The sequence below is a fragment of the Notamacropus eugenii genome, chromosome 6 (assembly GCF_028372415.1).
Source record: "Notamacropus eugenii isolate mMacEug1 chromosome 6, mMacEug1.pri_v2, whole genome shotgun sequence".
Classification (NCBI taxonomy): domain Eukaryota; kingdom Metazoa; phylum Chordata; class Mammalia; order Diprotodontia; family Macropodidae; genus Notamacropus; species Notamacropus eugenii.
Genome location: NC_092877.1, coordinates 116,637,754 through 116,659,781, shown reverse-complemented (window position 1 = coordinate 116,659,781; position 22,028 = coordinate 116,637,754). Strand labels below are relative to the sequence as shown.

Here is a 22,028-nt window from a genome sequence, read left to right as displayed (position 1 = left end):
TGTTATGTTAAACTGAGGGTACAGCTTGCTTTCTGGGCCTTAGTTCTGGAAAACAGGGTATCTCCTAACATCTTGACCACTGTCATGTCTCTGTTCCTTGTGGCCATAGTTTGTTTCTTGACCTTTTTTTTCAAGAGTTTTCTGGTTAAAGCAAAACTAGGTTTTTATCTATTTATTTTTCAGGTCTGTTTATTCTGGGGACTGATGTGAATTATTTATAAATTTTCACGAAATGGTGATAATTGACATAAATATATATTTATTTTATTTTATTAAACTGATCAAGTTGAATCTATTTGAGTAACTGAAATATATTTTAACTTTTTTAAAATTTTGTGTCAATTTTTATTTTCCCTAATAAATAGATGATTTGATTATACAAAAGACAGCTAATTCAGAAATAACTTCATGATGCTAAGTAGTTATTTCTCATCGTTTGTGTAGGAATAATTCCATTTTTTCATGAAAGTATCGTTATTGCTTATCATTTCCAAAATATCCTAACTCTTTTCTGCACAAACTGTGAGCCTACTCACCTCCCTAACTTTTTAACTCCTGTGCTAATTTTTCAGTGTATTTTCCACCGTCCTTCCTCTCACCTTTGTGCTGAGCAACAAGCATTAAAGTAGAGATTGGTTTGACTGTGAGGGTTTGTAGTTCCTTGTAGAAATCCTCTACCTCTTTATCCTCTGTGACAACTAATGGCGTGTGGGTGTGTAAGTACTAATTATTTTATAATGATCTTTTAAAAGTGCTGATGGTGAGTACAAAAATCATTTCATATTCTGTGAAATGAGGTTTGTATTCAGAATAAAAACAACTTATTCACCTTTTGTATTTACTTCTCCATGGAGAACTTTTGAATCGTCCTGTCAATTAGCTTCAACTTCCCTTTGAATTCTGTTTTTATCTGTAATAAGGATGTCTAAGTTGATATAATTCATTACCTCATGCAGTACGTTAACTTTCCAATCACTGGACAAAATCTAATGCTTAGATTTCCAAAAGTTAAGTTAATGTTTATAAATTTATTGAAAATTATATGATTATGGTATCCTTTTCCACCATTATACCTCCATCACTGTGGGAACAGAAAGGATTGAGGGACATTCTATATTTTTGTCTGGTTTTTTTTGAGTTGACATGACCATCCAAGACATCTAAATTTGCTACCAAGTGCCGGTGTACTACTGATATTCTACCTCTGGTATGGATATGGTATTGTAAAATTTATGTAGTCCAAATTCTCTTCCCATATTGGTTTTCTTTAGTAATATTTCCAGTAACTTCCTCATGGACACATCAAGGATTGTGATAATAAAGAGTAAAAGTGGTGGTTCTATTTTCAGTGTCAGAAGAGAAGAGATTATTACTATATTCTTGACAGATCATTTCCATTTTCATCTGCTTTTGTAGTCCTTCCAGTTTCATCCTCAAATACTCTCTTAAATATGGATAGTCACTTAAATATGTCATTCTCCAATCTTTCTGTAAACTTACTTTTCACTCTAACACTTTTCACTCTTTTTACGAGCCTCTTCATACTTAATTAGACTTGTCATTGGAAAGCAGACACATTCTATTGCTGAGTCCATATTCAAAGCATTTCCAGTGTAGGAGAAGGTATTCAAGCAGAGGAACTCTAATAGTATAGCTTTTGAGATCCCTGAGACACCTGTGTGCCATAAAGAAGGACTTTATAGGGAGCCATCTTTCATACAGTTTCCAGAATAAACTTTTCAGAGATCTAATCATACCACCTGTTTGTGCTTGAAAATCTTCAATGGCTCCATATTATCTATGAAGTAAAATACAATCTCCTTGGCTTGGCCCTTGAGTACTCTGACATTTGTTTCCCAACTACCTTCCCAGATTTATTTGTAACATTTTCTTTCTTTCAATTTGCCTCTGAGGGACAAATAGTCACTACACCTGTACTGGTTCTCCCACCTGCCTTTCCTGAAATGTCCTCTGTTCTCATTCTCTTCCTGCTCCCCTTTAGAAAACTTTGGCTTTCTTGCTGTTTTCCATTATGTGTTGTCCTATAGGTGAGCATATCCTCTGAGAAGAAAAATTGGAACAGGAAACACCGCTTGCTAAGCAGCCAGCATAGAATCAGGAACCCAAGAATTCTCAAACACTAAAGGTAGTCAGCAATTCTGGAAATGCCCATTTCCCTGGATTTCTATTTGGTTATCTGTGGTCAGGGAAAGAAAGACAAACAGAAGAAACAAACACATTCTCTTCCTGCTAGGTATTCAAGTTATAGCTACTACTGCAGCTGAAGGGTTAGGAAGGTGCTGAGAGAGAATAATCCCCTGCCAGCCTTGCAGGAAAACCAAGAAAAACCAATGGGTTAAACGTATGCGAAATAGGGAAAGGTAGAGCTTTTCAACAGCTTTAGTAGCTTATTGAGGGGGATAATATTCCTTTCTCAGTCACTAAGAACTATCCACGAGTGGTTAAGTAATCAGCAAAGATTAGTCTATATTTCTCAGCAAGAGGCCAATGAGGACATGTGCCACACCAGTGAATGTGTGCTGCTCAGTAGGAGGTTCTGTAGTCCAGTATATTAAATAGCCTGGAATTTAAAGCCCTTAAGTCTGGCTCAAATGAACCATTTCCATCTTCATTTCATGTTACTGTCCTTCACAGAGTGCATGTTTAACTTGAACTAACCTGCATGTTCTTCAAATTTAGCATCTCATCTATGGCCTCTGAGCATTTGTATGAGTTTCTTCCGTACCTGAAATGTACTCCCTACTTACCTTTACCTTTAAAATTTTTTGGCGTCCCTCATGGCTCAGCTCTGATACCCCATCGATGTTACTATATTCTTCTTTCCCAAATTCTGTTTTATGTACTTCCTTATGTTTGTATTGTATGCCCCCTTCTAAGTAGAATGTAAACTTCCTTAGGTCCGTTTCAGTTTTGTTTTGTTTTGTTTTGTTTTTGGTTCCCCCTTTGAATCCTCAGGACTTAAAAGTGGGCCTTACACAGTAGTTATTGAGTTGAATGTATTTGAATTGTATAATGTGCACTAACAGTAACATTTAAAAGTAATTAAGATGTGGGATGGTTGTTGAATGAACTGGGAACAGAGTTGCTAATGCAACAGTCAGACACAGGGCCATTTACAGCTCAATATCTGTGACTTTATAGATAAGACTTAGTGGTCTTCACATTCATTCATCCATGGTAATATTCCAAACTCACAACACTTCCTTTTCACCATCCTGACCCTAATTTAGAGCTGTCATACATTTACCATTAAGTCTCTCCTTGGTTCCCTCAATAGTAATGGCATTTCTTTTTTGAGCTTGGTCAATATTCTCCGATATATTTCTGAGGCATGCTTTTCCCCCCTTGAGACCACTATATAATCAATTAGTAGCCATAGCACCAGTACATTTCAAAAACTGCTAGAAGAGAAGAAGAAACCGTCCTCTTGTATTCAGGATTATTATAATTCATGGGATAACAAATAAGATATATGACTCATAGCTGAAATGTACATGGTTTGGGCTTTAGTTCAGAGTTAAAGACCAGTTAATAGAATCTGGTGAAAGGCAAATTACGTTTAATACCAATTGAATGACTAAATTCCTCCTTACAAAGTCAGGAAAGGGCTATGGAACACAGAACCATTACTTGGAGAGCAATTCTGAACACCAATGTATTGGAAATCAACAAAGAAGAGAAAAAGAGAAAGCAAACTAGATTGAGAGATGGAAGGGGATTTCCAGGTCCTTTAGCCAAATCCTCTCAATCTTAAATATGAGAATGCTGAAATTCAGAGAAATGTGCAAGATCATGCAAGTAGTAAGAAGTACATTGAAACCCAATATTTCTGAAAACACTTTGTTCCCTTGATATTATTTGCATAAAATCAGTGGCAGTATTGTACAGGAAATCAACAGCATATTTTAATAAAATAAATTCCCAATGGGAGCCAAAAACTTCACCTTATGCACGATAACATTACTAGGTAATTTCCTCACTGATTTAAGTCCTTAACCTTTGACTCTAGAATGTTAGCCAAAGCGTTAGAAACTTCACACATTCATACCTTTTCAATTACATACTAAGGTCTGAATTACTGTCAGTGAGAAAAGCAGTCTTCAGTTCATTCTATGATGCAAATCAAAAGTACTGATTATGGTTTCATAATCCTTAAGAAAATCAATCTAATAAATTCTGAAACTGTCTCTTTAGCTCAGTGTAACTCAGAACCACTAAAAAACCCAGCTGCTGTCACATTGAATTAATAAGGCAAAGAATGCAACACATCGTTCAGTCTCTGAAGGAAACGAAAGGCAAACTCCTCCTCCTCCTGTCATCAATGGTCCTCGCTAAAGGCCAACCAAACCATTTCAGAAGCTATTCCGAACATTATAAAATGTCAAATGCATCCTGAATGTGTTCTCAAGATTTTTTAGACATCTAGGTTTTCTATTCAAAACTTGAAGCATTTTGATATGTGCACATTTTCAGTTCCCATACTAAAAGCTAGCACGGAGACAGCTGTGTCCTAACTAATTTATGCCTGGGTATATCAACTAGGTTGCAGTGTAACAGATGCCATGGCTGCTATAAAATTTATTGTTTTCTTCTCATTTAGGAAATTTAAAAAAAAAATAACTTGTTAAATAGGACTGCTTCTGTACCTCAAGTAATGGCTTCTCAGAACCGGCTCTTTCCAAATGATAGGAGATTGCAATGGGCTGAAAAAATGTGTTATGTGCAAAGTAAATCGGAATATAGAAGACACAGGAAAGGAGGCTCTTCCTACATCTGAATTTTTCTCATTTCCTTTCCAGCTTGGCCTGTTTCTGCCACTGTTTACATTATGCCCGCTATCTTCTAGAGACAGTTTTTGTTCATAAGCTTTCTGAAGAGCACACACCTTTGAAAAATTTGATAAAGGTGAGGACACATACTTCTTACAGTTTCATTTTCTGTTTTTTGGGGTTTGCTTTTGTTAAAAGGAAAAAAAATACTGTGCATTTTAGGATAGATACAAAATTTAATTGGAAGAAATTATCTTTTCCCTTTAAACTAGATATTCTTTACTGTTATTTTGGCAGACCAAAAAATTTTGTTACTTGCACATCTCTAGCAGTGTATCATATATCTTTAGTTAGACAAGCTATCATTTTAGTTTGGAATATATATCTGGACAGTTTTACAATGATCAAAGGCTCTAAGAGGGAAACATACTGACAAGTGCTGTGTGTAAATAGATAACATGACCAAAACAAACCAAAACAAACCAAGGAAAGGACAGAAGCAATATTTATAAAGCTACATGGGAAGATAGCTGTAAAACAAGTAAACAAACTTTTGAGGATTGTATAAAGTGACTTTCAAATTCAATGCCTTTTATAAATATGATTCAATGACAAATATCACTAACAAGAGGTAGGCTTTCCTCTCAGTTAGCAAAGCCTTATGCTAGGTGGCACTGTGGTATCAGAGGTGTAATCTTACTGGAAGCCTGGTTGCTAAGATCCTGATCACTACTAGCAATTAAGGAAATGTAGAATACTTTTCAAAGGACTATACCTGTGTCTCCATGATACCCAAATAATCAATAGTGAAGCAGGACATTATTTAATTTACTTAATACTTGCCAGTTGGTTTCACTTGTTTTATATTTATGTAATTAACTGAATGACCCCAGTCTTTTACAGAGTAACATCTTTGGGCATCAGGTAAATGCAGCTTTGAAGACTCTCCCTAAAATATCAAAAGTCAGATAGTTATGAGGTGTTGAAATGAAGAAGTCCCCCTTGTAGCACCAGTTCCTAGGGTCTTCTTTCATTATTTCCTACTCATCAACTCCCTCCTGTACACAGAAACTGTTCTCTTCTACAAAATGTTGGGGAGGGGATAATTTACTTGTGAAATTATATTCATTTATATTTGTGAAGGGAGTTTAAAAATAATTATACCTAGGGGTATCTCCTTGGCATGTACCACTCCATTTCAGAGGGTGTCTATACTGGAAAATTCTGAGGCTACTGCCTAATTTCTAGTGCTACAGCTGAGGTGGAAGAAATGTGCTCCTGGTGACTAGGTTAGAAAAAAAGGAATGCATTTATTCATAAAAAACAATACTAAGAAGAGATTTTAGGATACTTAAAATAGCTTGTGAAATAACTAACCTTTGGGCACTGGCTTGAGTACCCATCCTCAAATTATAACAATAAAAACAACTGATACCACAATGTTTACACAAAGTACTTTCTTGTTATTGTCATTATCATCAATTTATATTTTGCCTCAATCTTCTCAAAATTTAGAATACAATAAAATGAGCATTGTATTTGAATATTTCCTTTTGAGGCATTGCTAAATATTGAATTATCCAAGTCAGATTCAGTTATTTTCACCATTCCTGTTTATTCACAGATTATGATCTCAAAGCTTTGAGGTATTTAGTTAGGATCTGATTAAGTTATATACTGTGAAAATGGGCCATTTTTGAGACTCTAAACTACAAATGGATTGATAAATTGAGGTTCCTCATCTGGGAGTTCCCAATAAAAATAAATAAATCTATGTATATATTCACATACATATAGATATATAAATTGAATGTGTATAAAATATTATATCTGACCATGTGAGTTTGAGTATAACACTTTGTTATGATTAAAGTGAATATTCATTGCTGAAATTTATTTAAAATATTCCATATTGGATTAAAAGAATTAGTGTGACAACCTAAAATAATCTGTGAGTTTCACATAAATCATAATACAGACATGGTATCATTTTTTCCAACTAAATAATTTCTCTTAATATTTATAGTTCTAAAATTCTTTCAGTTGTTCAAAGAGTTAAAACACGGTTTTGAATGGACTCCTTATTAATTAAGAAAATATAATTTATTGCCAAAGATATTGAATTCCTTAAATTCTATAGCATATATTTTATTGTTTCCTTTATTTGTGTGTTAAGGTGACCTACTATCATTACTCCCTGACCTAAATTCATTTTAAAGAACTATGATAGTAATAACAATATTTTAAAAATTGAGCATTTATATAATACTTACTATGTGCCAGAGACTGTGCTAAGTGCTTTATAATTATTATCTCATTTGAGCCTCACAACAAGACTGAGAAGTGGATGCTATTATTAACCCCAATTTACAGGTGGGAAAACTAAGGTAGACAGTAGAATAAATCTTTTTTATTCCTTTCCTAAATTGTTGACTAGTACAATCATATCTCACTTACTTGAAGATCTCATATTTGGCAGCCTCAAGTACCTGGAACATAATTGAAAAAAAAAAAAAACAAAGAAAGTTTAAAACTTTCAGTATCAAAACAAAAGACCTTGGAGCAGCCAAAAGGCATGTCCCCCCCCGCCAAAAAATGCCACAATTGTCAAGTAAGAGGCTTTTTATTCTTATTTTAGACGTAATTTGAACCAGCTTTTCTGTCTGCTTTTAGAACTGAAAGATTAGAAGAATGAAATTAGCAATAGAGAGGAAATGTTGTTAGACTAACAGAAGCAAGAAATTATGATAGATCTGAACCTGGAAGGGACACCAGAGGTCTAGTCTAACCCTCTCTTTTCAGAGTTGCATTAAGGTCAAATGGCTTGCCTAAAATCATATGGCTAGTCAATGACAGTTGGAAATCAAACCTATGTGCTCAAACTCCAAAGCCAATACTCTTTCCATTATGTTACATTGCATCCCACAAGGAGTAAAGTGGTGTATGTGTGTGTGTGTGTGTGTGTGCGTGTGTGTGTGTGCATGTGTGTTTCTTAAATACCTCTGGAATAATTAACCATTGGCAGCAAGGGAGGAGACTGAAAAACAGGCACAAAAACTAGAAGGCATGTAAGTCTTGGATCATTTAGAGAGACACAGCCTCACACACCCTGATAAACTTTAATGTCATCTTTGCGTCATGTACTTGATTTTCAGCTCTCATTAGTACTGTTGCTGACAGGTAGTAGGTACTTAATAAATACTTGTTGACTGACTGATTTTGTGTGTGGTCATTCATTTCACTGATACAGATTGAAACATGAGATCTTATTAGATCATACTGTCATAGCTTTAGAACTTTAAAGGATCTTAGAAGTCATTTAGTTCAAAACCATATTTTAGAGATGAGGGAACTGAAGCCAGAGGACGAAAGCAATTTTCCCAAGGTCACATAGGGCAGTAAAGCTGAGATTTGAACCCAGGTTCTCTGATTAAATGCTCAGTAATCTTTTTTACTACACCATGATGTCTCCACATCGATTCCATGAGTGAATATGAAGTATGAACTGCCTCCCCCCCAAAAAAGAGTTGTTTGATCATCTTTCATTGATGAGAATCTGTAAGGATGATTCTTTGACAACTGTCCATATTCAAAGATTTTCCATCTAGGTAAGACCTTCCACAGAGAGTAGTCCACAAGTATAGATGTCAATAGTTTAGATTTACCTCTAGTCAAAATAAAGAAAAATGAGAGTAGGATTTCAGTGGAAATAGAGATAATGTTTAAACACATATTATATACATACATGCATATACATACATACACACACATATATATATGCACATATATACAGAAACATGCATATATTGCTTCCCAGGAGGAGCAAAGTTGTGTTTGTTTATTAAATAAATACAAAAATATATGTATATATTTATGTATGTATGTATATATTTTTGTATGTGTGCAGTGTTATCTGTATATGCTATTTAAGATGGCAGAGAAGTATAAGGATGTATTTGAGAGAGATTAATATTGAAAATCTTAATATTTTACTAAAAATAAAATTTTATAATTTAAATGGGTATGTTCCAGTTATTGAGGAAATTAACTCATTTGTCCTGAAATGCTGTACAAATTAACTATTATCATTTTTGCCTTCCTTGAGGAAAGTTGTCTGTACATCAACTCATTCAGTTTGGATTTAAGTTTTTGTATAGATTCAAGTACAACAAAATATCAGTATTGAGGAAAGACACTGAAGTGTTTTTAGAAGTCACTAGCCAAGAACAGTGTTGTTTTCCCTTCTGGAAACCTTTTCTTTTGATGAGTTTGATCATATATCTTTAACCTACTGTAAGGGGTTTTCTGATGCTAGTCTAAAAAAATATTATGTTGATGATTTACCATGTAATTGATTATCTGCGAAAATGTAGGTTTTCTTTATTGTTATGAATGTTACATTTCATGCTCTCAATTTAAAATATTTTTTAAATCATCCAAGGACTAAAAACAAGTTCACTAATTACAAAATGTCTTAGAAGGTTAGTATAAAATACACGAAGTTAAGGATTGTCCAAGATTAATAAAATAAGAGTAGATTTTGAAATGGTGTGCTCATTTCATGTATAACTTATTTTTATTTCAAATATATTTGTGTTTTCATTATAGGGATGTGCCTTTTACTGGGGATTCACTTCTTGGATTGCATACTACATTAATCACCCTCAGTACACACCACCATGTATGTAGTATTGAATAAAAATCTGAGATTTCTTTTCCAGTAAATTTGCAGTTATGCTTACTAATGGTGAATAAAATTCACAGATGATCTAAAGCATCATTTCAGTCAATTAAATCCAGATGGTCCACCATTGAAAGTTTTACCAGAGCTACTAATAATTGGGTTCTTAGATAATAGTGAAAAGGGGAAATTTCTACTCTTTTGTCCTTCTTTCCCTCTCCTTCCTCTTCATATAACTACTAGAAAGGAGACAGAATGTGATGAAATGTTGAACACTCTTAGTGTAAAGGAATAATCAAAAAGAGCCTGAATACAACACTGCTTTCTCTCTACTCATAACGTATTACATTAATTAACCCTGCTATATACCGCCATGTACAACAATTTATAAGTAAGCATATTAATATAGATTTAAGATATAGATATGCTGGCACAATGTATATGTATATAAATATATATATATACACACACATATGTATATATACATACATACAAATACATTAATGTGTGAAGGAATTTTGAATTAATCAATACAAGAACTCGTGGTATGGGAATTCTTTTCACTAAGGCTGATAACAACCTATTTATAATTGATAGCCTTACACCTTGTACCCTTGCTTCAATCTTTCTAATTCCAGTTCCAGTATTCTGTCAGCTGCGTAGTACTACTTCTTCCTTCACTCTTTTGTCTTTCACTAGCGTGTTTGTGTCTGTGAGCCTGTGTGTGCATGAATATGTGCATGTGGGCATAGAGTTGGCAGCCTTGGAGACAGGAAAACCTTGCTTCAAGACTACTCTCTTATGCACAGCAATGTAAGCATGGAGCAAGTTGTGCCTGGGGGAAGTCTCTAAACCTGTACCTTGAAAGTTACAGGTGAGTTACCAATCTGTATCAATGAAGGGAATATTCACAAATAATGACTGTAAATATCATACAGGCATACCCTGAGCTAAATATTCAATAACGGAAATGGCATTTTTCACTTTTTTGGTAAGTACCAGGTACATAAAATAACTTAAGAAAGGTAAATCAATTAATGCATTGCAAATAATTTGCACTGTATTTTATATAACCTTGTGCATTAAAAGTAAGATCTCTAAGGTAAGCTTGTTTTATTGTTGCTGCTGCTACTGTTGCTGCTGTGATGGAGGCTGCTATTCTTAGATGATAGCAGATTTGGATTTTGTAATCAGTGTTGGGATGTAGCTGAAAGGGAAATCTTCAAATTCCCATTCTTCATAAGAGCACCTGTGAGAATCATGCAGTGAATCAAGAATCTGTCTGTATCTAAAGCATTAATACTAATTTTCCCCTGTATATTGAAAAACTTGGCACTTCCAAATATGTTCTTTTGTTTTAAAATAAACGAAAGATATGAAAAAAATCTACCTTTATGATTTGGGTACTGTCTACAGAGCATTATGAGGTAAATGGTATACATTTAACTGGATCTTTCTATTTAACCAAGTTTAGAACTTTGTCTTTCTGCCCTTGACTTTCTGGCTCTTCCAGGATACCTTATGCAGAATTTATCAGAATTTGCTATCATTCTCATAGCCATGGAATGTAGCATGGGATCTTTTAGGCTTTTAATTTTCTTCTTTCTGTTTTTTTTCCTCCATTATTGATAGAAAAATTTAATCTTGATGATGAGGGGTGGGATAGGATAGTGAGGGGTAAGATGCCGGGAAAAGCCAGAGATTTCCTTCTTTTTTCCTCTCTCAATATTATTTGATACAGGAAAGAAGTGATATCTTTTGTGTTTGGCCAACTCATTTTACAATAAAATAGAAACCTTCAAACTCCAAAGAGTCAGTTTATATACTGGGGAAGGAGAGGTGTATCCCAAGTTGCCTACCATCCATGGTCAATTTCACGGCAAAGAAATTTAAGAAAACCAGTAGTGATAGATAAACTCTTGCGTAGAGGAAGGTCTCTTGTAAAAACAAATCCATGTTCAGAGGCAATTAAATCTGAGCAGATAAAAGAGACTTCCATGATCTTTAACATATTATTATTAAAAATTAGACTTAAGGAAGTAGTCATGAAACAAAACAAAAACCTAGTCTCAAACAGCAAAGGCACTGGTGCTATCATGTTATCCTCTGAGTCAGGAAGACATGGGTTTACAACTCATTTCTGACACATACTAACTTTGTGACCTTGCGCAGTTAACTTCTTTGAGTACCAAGCAAACCTGTAAGTCTGTAAGTTACAAACAAGTTACCATTAGGAGAAGCTTAGGAGAACTGGAAGTTCTCTTCAATGAAGAAATCATATGGTCCTCCTGTTGGTGATATTGATCACATAGCTAAATTGCACATTTTTGAGTATCTGTGACTTGCATGAAATGAAGTTCCTAGCTATTGTTGATCCACTTTTTAGGATGATGATGATGAAGGAATGACAACTCTGTCTCTATGGTTTCATTTCTGTCAAGAAATGTTAGTGAAATTCCTCAAATTAACAAAGATCAACAATTGATCTGTAGTTCATAGTCTTAGAAAGGGATGCTAAGAGTTCTAAGCAACTTGTTCAGGGTCACTTAACCAGTACATGTCAGATACAATTTAAACTCAGGACTTCCTGGCTTTAACGTTGATTATCTATCCACTCTGGCTCTCTAACTAATGTTCATATTAATATGAAAATTCCTATTTTTCTTATTTTCTAGCATTTGGACACAGGCAAGTCACAGTTTCTGTCCTCAATTTTCTGGTATGTATGAAAATGTCTTTTGAATAGTACTTATTTAAGCTTTGTTAATTTTGAAGAATTTATTTTATTTGAAGAATGTTAGATCACATTGCACCTGAATAATTAACAAGGATTTGTTATAATCACATTGATGGGAATAAAAAATACTATAAAGTCATAGTTCCTAAATTTTCTTCTTAATAATTCAGTTTTCTCTCTAATCATACATCAGAAACCTACAATATCTGTATGAAAATAATTTGTAGTACTCTAAAGTAAGATAAATCACATTCAATTTTGCAAGAATTTATTAAGTATCTAATGTGTACAGAGTGCCTAACTTGGTACTTAGTGAGAAGGCTCCTGATTCAGATAATTTACATTCTAATAGAGGGTATATGATCCTCAAACAGCTATATTCAAAAGAAATACATGATCAATGCTTGAGAAATAAAATGATAGTTGTTTGAAATGAAGGTGTTCATTCTTTTCAACACCAGTACTAACAAGTAACTAACTTTGCTAATTTACAAACCACGATATTTTTAAAGGGCCCATTAATATGGATGGGAATAACTTTAGTTCACTTAGAACTCTTATAGTTCAAGAGAACTTCCTGATTCATCATGTCTAAAGTAGAATTTGCCTCTGCCCTGAATTCACAATGCACTTATACTCAAAGTATATTCTGTTACCTCACAGGTATAAGTTGTTGCTTGTTCTCCTTAGGTCATTGATCATACAAATCTACACTTTACCCAACTATAGGCATTTGCACCAGGGGCAAGAAAGTCTGTTGTTCATTATATTTGAGCTTTTGTCTCATTATTTCTATTCCCAACAGTGCCCAGCTTGGTTTACAGGGATATACTTTAGCCTCTCCAGGAAGCTTATAGAATTCTTGGATGGATAATTGGTTAGAAAAGTGTAGAGCTGTTTTGTTATATGGCATATATTTCCCTAGACCAGATGTATTGCATATTTTAAAATAACAAATATATTTATATAAGCCATCCGTCCTTGATCATTAAACCATTTTAAATGGAATAATTAAATTTAAATAAGAGCCTAATATTCAACCTAAAAAATATTTAATCTAAAAAGTGAATCATAAAGGCAGGAATCTGTTTTTGCTTTTTTTATTTTTTTAATCTGTAGGACTTAGCAAAATATTGGGCACAAAAGAAGCACCTGTTAATTTGTGTTGATACATTGATCAAATTATATTGTCTTTTACTACATGCTAGAATGGAGTAGTAGATTTTTTTTTTACATGCAAAAGGTGGAATGTCTACCAACAAGTTGTTGTCATCACATGGATTGTCATTCAGCCATCACTCGTTTTACCTAATGCTTAAGGCATGGACACACCTCTAACTGCTTCAGTCAGGGATCAAGAATAAGCATAGTCCTCCTTGCAATAGTCCAAATCCATTTAATAGAGAAATAATGGCAGCTAAAATCTCTAAGAACTAGTTGAAAATGTGCAACTACTTTAATATTCTTTTCTTGGTACTCAATAAATGTTGCCAACTTTTTAAACATGCCATTGCTTTTATTAAGGAATGATACCCTTTCTCAAGTATAATGATTCTCCTATTTTTCCCCAGTGTTTTTACTAAACATGAATGCTTCTAGTTGGAAGAGACGTTTTTCAATAACAATTTTCCCCAAATAACATCTGAAAATGTAAAATTATATTATACTGTAACTTAAAAATTATAGCTAAATTATCATAAAATTAAATTTTAAATAGATTGTATATATAGATAAAATATGATGAAATTGATATATATATATGTTATGTCTCTGTAATTTAACAAAACTAGAATAGGCACAAACGTACATTTTAGAAAGCATATTAATATTTCCTAAATCAGATGTTGTAAACATACCTATTTGATATTTAAAGGAATAAATGGGATCTATTTTTCCATGTAACAGGAATGAGGAAAATATATGATAATTAATTTCAATTTATGAAAGCTTATTATAAAAAAGTTTCCTGTTCTAATCTTCACTGTTGATCACTGATGCTATATATTTGTTTACAAAGAATGTTATTAGTCATTCCTGTGACTTAAAAGGCAGCAAAGATCTTTTTAAACTTAAGGTTTTAAATTAACTTAAGGTTAGTTTCTATTACGTTAAAAGCACTAAAATGCATTTTCTCTGGGAAATCTTTTTTGTTTTTTCTGTGTGAGACCTGCTGTAAGAGTTTAGTCAAGTTTTGATTACCTACCCTGAGCATGTTTCAAAACAAGCGAGCTCTGAGACCTCAGAAAACAATTCATTGCCAGATGTTTCAAGCTCTGCTTCAACTCAGCCCTAATCTTCCCTTGTCTCCTTTTGTTTATCTGTCTTGATTACAGATTTAATGATTTTGGTTAGACTACCAACAACTTCCTTGTTTAGATCCACTCTCTGTTGAGTTAAGCCTCCAGATTACCTCTGTGTGGTTTCTGTGCCACTCAAACACTCAGGCATGGTCCTGACTGCTTTTCCCTTTCTACTAGGTGTGTATGTGCGTGTGTGTGTGTGTGTGTGTATGTGTGTGTAAATGGAATATTATTCAACTTAGACTAAACAAAACATAATTGGAAAATTTTATTTACTATGCATATCTATCTATCTATTTATCTATCTATCTCTCTCTCTCTCTCTCTATATATATATCTGTATGTCTGGGTATGGACATGTATATGCACATGTCCACACCCAGACATAGAGATATATAAAAATAAATGTTCTGAAACCAAGTAAAATAACAATTCAGAAATTTGAATTATCTTCAGTATTGATTTCTCTTTCCCGCTTTATTTCTCTTTTACTATGAATACTGACATCTATCTTCTCCAGTTTCCTGTAGGACATAGTTTCAATAGGCATACATCTATCTATAATGTCTTTAACCTGACCTTGCCCATTAAATACTTCCTCTTCCGCCAGTAATTTTATTCAGGGCTTGTTTAGCCTGAAGAAACTTTCAGCCTTCCTACTACCTGGATTTATTATTTTCTCTCTTTCCCTCATTTTGTCAGTCTTCTTAGACTTGTGACTTATATTTCCTTAGAAATCATTCACTCCTTGGTTCATTATGATTTAACTTCTGCTAACATCATTGAATTGAGCATATATTATTGATTTTAAACACCAAATATTTCTCCATTATATATCACTGATGACCCTCCTCTCCTTACAGCTCTACCTCCTGGTTCTAATCCTTGCTCACCAAACCTTCCTTTTCTTTCTTTTCTGCCTCCTCTGCATTCCATCCTCTTACTTCATGGATTCCTCTCTCTGTTTCTGTCTCTCTTTCTTTCTCTTATATAGGTTCCTCCAATTCATTTCTCTGTCATTGCCAAAGACCTTCAAACATCCATCCAAATGCAAAACTTTTTAAAATTTTCTTTGTACAAAAAGAATATCTAACACACATATGTATCTGCAGGGTTACAAATTAATTTACATATATCTTCACAACAACCTTGGAGGCTGGATACTATTATTATCATCCCTATTTCATAGAAAACTTGAATGATTTGCCAAAGATCACACAGCCACCAATAGTCTGAAGTCATATTTGAACTCAGATATTTCTGATTCCAGATCTACTGCTCTCGTCACTGCTCTGCCTGGCTGCCTCTAATGCCAGTGCCAGTACATGCCAATGAATAGAAAAGGATGCAGTCTCCTTAACCCTTCGACTTACATACAGTCACTCAGACCTGGCACTTCTATTCTCACATGCTATCTTGAATATATTTTCTTCTGTTGTCACAATCACTTCTCTAGTTAAGGAACTTAGGACCTCTTACCTGACCTAAAGATGCCGTCTAACTGGCAAACTTCCTCCTCTCTATACTGTTACCACATTAGTGTTGAGCTACTCTAATCATGTCACTTTCCATGTTACCAAAGCAACAGCTTTGCCTTTTGAGTAAAATCCAATCCCTTTACCTGACATTTAAGGCTCTCCACAGTCTGGTTCAATCTGTTGTTTCCAATCTCATTTCCAACTACTTCCCCACAGATTCTATTTGCTCCTGACAAATCAGATTACTGTACTCACTATTCCACAAATATGCCTTCTTCTTTCCCACCATGATTACGCCTGTGCTACTCCCTCCTCCTCTCATCTTGTCAAAATTCGAAATCACCTCCACAGTGTAATGTTAAAGGTGTAGCACACACAGAATATATAAATATGGAGGTTATTCCCTTTTTGTAAATCTTATGTATGCTCAGAGTGTTAAAAATCTAGTCAAGAGATTTGAATTGACTTTGAGTACATTATATGAGTTACCAGGTGGTGCTCTGAGCTCGTGTGTGTACCAAGTTTCTTTTAGCCCTTTGTTATACTTTCACAGGCAGATAACTGCCTGGATCGTTGTCCATGAGTCAAGGAATAAACATAGCCTTCCAGGTGATGGAATAGCTTTGGTATTCATCTCAGAAGACATTTTCCCCTTGTTTTTCTGACTCCCAAGATATGGAATAAAATATTTAGAAAATATGAAAATATGAAATATTCTAATGCTATGTTTTGCCTTCAGTCATCCCCCCTCTGTGGGTAATTTAGATATATAGTTGTAATCAGACACTTATTAATTGCATAACCCTGGACAAGTGACTTAACCTCAGTTTGCCTCAGTTTCCTCAAATATAAAATCAGAAAAATAACAATACCATCTCCACAGTTATTAAGAGGATCAAGTGAGATCATTTTCATAAAGCACTTAGAATAGTGCCTATACCTAGGAGGTGTTATTCAAATGTTTATTCCCTTCTCTCTCATAATCAGTGCAGTTTTTTATATACATAAAAGTCAATGAAAAGGCACACTATAAGCTCTCATGTTCCCATGCAGAGCTAATCATCATTCTATTTTCCTACATGTCCATTTTTTCCTTCTCAGATCTCTGCAGGGAAGGAAATCCCTTTTCACCTTCCATTTCAAAAGATAAAAGAAAGGGATGCTGGTACATGAGGCTTCCTCCTGGCTCACCAATGTGATGACAAGTAGGAGTCAGAGAAGATGGTGTATCTCCAAATATATTTCAAAGGAGTATCTCTTTTTCCACAGAACTTCCCATGTTTTAACATTGCACAGTGGCTCGGGGATCCTTATCTTCTGACTCTTAGAAAAGTCAGAATGCAAACAAGAGATCATTAGAACAAATAGGGTTCGTACTATCCTGTTACACTGTGCACAAGTTCAGCTCTGTTTCAATTCTTCACAGCAGAGATCTTCATGACTCCCAAAGGAAGGCAAGCAATATTACTCTGCTTAATAGAATCTGATCATTTGCTTTGCCTAGAATCCTTTATTAATCACCCTAGCCCCACGGGCAATTTAGAGAGAGATCCAAACAAACAGGATCTCCCCAGGTTACAATGACAAAGTCAGAAGGCTAGTTATTCCAAAAGGGTTTTTTTTTCCCCTCAATTTAAGTTCCCTCAGCAAGGATGCTGATTTACAGACATGAAAATCTGTTGAGTATATAGTGATTATTTCCCCTCCACAAATATCCAATGCTTTTTTTGGTAACTCTTTTATGGCACTCATCACTGACTTGATGGAACAGATTAGTCCCTTATTTACATCCAAAATAAATAAGATCACAATTAGTGATTGGGAAGAACAAGCATCATTAGGGATTGCCTTGGTCGTAGAACATAAGACAGGAAGTCAAATGGCAATCCTGGATGTCATATATGTCTAACAGCAAGCATGAGAACAAATGAACACATTAACAACAGCTGTAATAAGGCAAAGGTTGTCATGGCCAGTTGCTATTTCCCTTCCTCACTTTCAGTTAGCTTAGTCTATAAACCTGATCCCCCAAAAAATATTAAGTCACCCCTGTGTTCCAGGGACTTTGCTGTGTCATAGGAACACAAAGGAAGAATGAAACATGTCTTGCTCTCAGGAAAGTTCCATTCTCTTGCTGGAAACATGTACATATGTAAGCATATTATATGCACATGAGTATACTATAATGAAAAATGCAATTTCAGGGGATGGGTATTAGCCCCTGGGGGCATCCGGAGGGGACTTATATAGAAAATGAGGTTTAACTGAGATTTTTGGAGGAAACTAGGGTTTTCCAGATGCAGAAGCATGGAAGGAATACCTTCCCAAACAATTAAGAGTTGAAAGATGCAATATATTATATAAAGAATAAAAGTAGGTCAGCATGGTAGCATTTCAGAATATACAGAATGCATAGTAGAATGAAAGAGTTTGTGAAAGGCAGAAAGAAGTCAAATCATGAAGAGCTTTGAAGGCAACCAAAGGGTTTTTTGCTTGATCTTAAAGTTAAGTAGCAATAGAACAAGGCAAGCTCTTCTCTTAAGGATTAGAAATCTGGGGTCATATTGAAGTCACCCCCTCACCCTTCCTTTGGAAAACTAAACTGCTTCTGCCTAGAAAATTTCTCCATAAAGACAAGGCACTCAAATGTCTCAGGCAACATATGAAATCCAACTGGAGGTCCACATGATACAACTCTAGGCTTCCCATCGCCCATGTGCAGATCAAAACTCCGTGGGCTCCTAAAAAACAAAAGTCATCTATAGATTTTTTTTTCCTTTTTTCCCCTTAGGATCCACATAATACCTTTGAAATTCCAATAAGAGATCCAGGTTCATCCTTCATTAGAAAAGAAAAAAAAAAACAGGCTCAGTTCAAAAAGTGTTAGGTAATGTCTGCATGTGTGTGGGACTTCTGAAAGAGATTAAGCACCGTAAGCCAATAGGCAAACTATTCTGTGAACCTTTGTTGTATAATAATCTCACAATATGGTAAATCATTTAGATCAGCTTGAAAACAAAATGAAAAAGAAATTGAAAATCCATGAACTAGTATAGAGTGTTTTAATCAAACTAAAGCATTAGCTCTTTTAGGATTCAAAACCATACTGCTAAAATCAACCACAGTGCTCTCATAAGGATTCAACAGCTGAAAGGGTATAAGAATTCAAGCAAGCAAAGATTATCTCAGAAATGTCTCATCTGATTTGTTAAGGAAACACACTAGAAAATGGGTAGTCCATTTATAGTCTACAACAAAAGAGATTCCCCCTACCCCTTCCAGATACATCCTTTTAACACTAGGGTATCGAAGAATTAGAGTCCTGGATAAAGAATCTCTTTAATGTGATCTTGACAATGTGATACAGGCAAAATTTTCTTGACTGCAAAGCCTAAGTTTTCCTTGACTAAACCCTGTCAGTGCTTACTATATGCTAAAGTATGATTAATTAATCCAATAGACTTTGATACTTCAATAGATACGTGATATTGATGTGGGCAATTCCTCTGCTGGTAGTGATCACAGACCTTCCTTGTCTTCTACTCTTGTGTGATCCTGTTTCTTGTCCTGACATAAATATTTGATGGATGATTTCTACATTACTCTGGAGCATTTCTCCAAGGTCCTTTCAATATTTTATGAATAGCTGTGTGACACTCAGGCCATTAATTTGTTATTCTTTCATCTTGCAACATGACTGATCCACCTCCTTTTGTGATCTTACATATCTTAGATGATGGCTTTTATGCCAGTTTTCCCATGGAAGTCATTCCTAACAATATGTTACAGCCTACTGACAGCTGCCATAAGTTTTCCTATACACCATTGGATCATCTGCAATTTTGAATCATTGAGTGCCATGAGCACAACCATGTGACACCACCAAGAAATATTGCTCCTCATTAGCTATCATTTATACAGTGATTTAGGTCTAAAGTTCATGTTCACTCAATGAGTGCTCATAGTCTTGCAAATTAAGTGCTATTATTATCCCCATTTTTCAGAAGAAGAAACTGAAGGATCACACAGCTACTCGTTGTCTAAGGCAGGATCTGAATCATCTTCCTAATGCAGAGATCTATGCTCTTTCTGCAGATTTTCATGTCACAGAGAAGCCTTAGATCAATGAAAGTGCAGGATAATTTATCAAATGCAGTCCAATTCAAGTTCTTACTCATTTATGAATACAACTCACTTCTCATATGCTCATACTTTTCAAGTAGATGGAAAGATATAGATTTTACACACACACATATATGCACATGTACATATAGGTGTATTTATGTATATACATGTATGTATATAGTTGTATGTGTAAACATGTACGTATATATTCATGTATCATCTACATAGTGCATATATGTGCATATGCATATTGTATAGCATTGTGTATGCTTGTACATTTGCATATATACATATTATACATAGGCTACGTAGATGTACATATGTGTATAAATGTATACAAAGAGAGACAAAGGGAGACAAAGGTTCTGTTGAGAAGGAATTCTCTTCAGTTAGCATGGCGCATAATATGATAATATAATAGATATATATATAATATAATAAGAAGCAGTTAATAAATACCTATTGATTAACCTATGCATACCTGTATCTATGCTTAAATATTTATTCATATTGAGGGAACTATATTGATGTATCCATTTAAGCATGTATATACCACCTCTCCCCACATACAAACACAAACGCTGATAGACTGTTGGTGGTTTATATATTCAATTGTTTGTCACAACCTGAGTGGCTTGAATTATTCATATACTCAACCTTTCTTACGCAGATTTCTACGTCAAACGTTTTTGAGTATAAATTGGCCATGTAGATAGAGTCAGAAATACTTGAATTCAAATCCAGCTATAGGTACTTAGTATCTGTGTCACCTTGAACAAATCATTTAACACCTATTTGCCTCAGTTTCACCATCTATAATATGGGAATAATAGTTATATTAATGATAATTAATTATAATAATATTATTATAAGTGTTGTTACGATGAACAAATGAGATAATATTTATAAAGCAATTATTGTGACTGGCACATAATTGGAACTATTTAATGGCTAACTATTATTTTATTGACAAACCTTGTATTGTTCTGGAACTTGATATAAGTAACAAAATGCCAGTTAGATAATGTCTACCACGTACAAGATCTCACAAACGTCCTATTTGAAAGCCTCACCATGCTGCAGAGGTGGCCCCCATTTAATGGTTAGAAGAGCAAAGTACAATCTCTCCCATTGAGCATCAAGGCCTCTGGCGTCTTCCAAGGACACACCGTAACTGCTGTCTGAGAACATGGTAGTAAACTACAAAGAGGTTCAGCAGCATCAGGGAGGCAATTAAATGATTAATTATTTGGTGTAAAGGTAGAAAAGATTGTAGGGGGTACAAAGATAGCTTTTCAGGCTACTTTAAATGTCTATACTCCAAATTTAAATATGTGATGTATGTCAAGTGTGAAATGAAGCAATACACTTCTAGAAGGCCTAAGTTAAATTAGTGTTGACATCATCACTAAATACAAACATCATAAAACATAAAGAAGCAAAGTGAAAAGGAAATAATGTACAAAGATTCCCCTTGGAGAGGTCAATTTAGGGATTGATTTCATCATGTGCCCAAATATATTTAGTCTGTAGGATACTTGTTTATCCCACTTGGGAGTGTTCATTATGAGTATAGGAAAAAATATTCCCTGAAGAAAATCATGTTTTATGTGTTAACATCTGTTACAAAGACTTAAACAAGAGAAGGAATTCTATGAAAAATTTGACATGCCTCAAAAGCCAAGCCAGTATGTACTAATTGACTTCAGTTTCCAGAGTGGGCATATGGAAACTGCATATTCACTTCAGAATCAAATGAGTCACGCTACTTTATATACTCACATTTCCTATTCTTATTTTTTTAACTTACAATATAATTACCCACTCTTATCAGCCATTTTATTTTGCCAAATAGTTACACAGACTTCCAGCTGTTTCCAGAAGTCAAATCACCTCTGAAAGGATGCATATTTAAAG

At 34.5% G+C, this 22,028-nt stretch overlaps 1 protein-coding gene across 3 annotated transcripts in view; it reads left to right on the top strand.

The window, feature by feature from the left end:
- TECRL (trans-2,3-enoyl-CoA reductase like) overlaps positions 1-22,028 on the top strand; it is a 172,197-nt gene that overhangs the window by 133,325 nt on the left and 16,844 nt on the right. For all 3 annotated transcript variants that reach the window (XM_072620882.1, XM_072620881.1, XM_072620880.1), the window contains exons 6-8: positions 4,821-4,926; positions 9,399-9,471; positions 12,147-12,190. In XM_072620882.1, the coding sequence (XP_072476983.1) occupies positions 4,821-4,926; positions 9,399-9,471; positions 12,147-12,190 (223 nt within the window). The remainder of the gene's footprint in view (positions 1-4,820; positions 4,927-9,398; positions 9,472-12,146; positions 12,191-22,028) is intronic.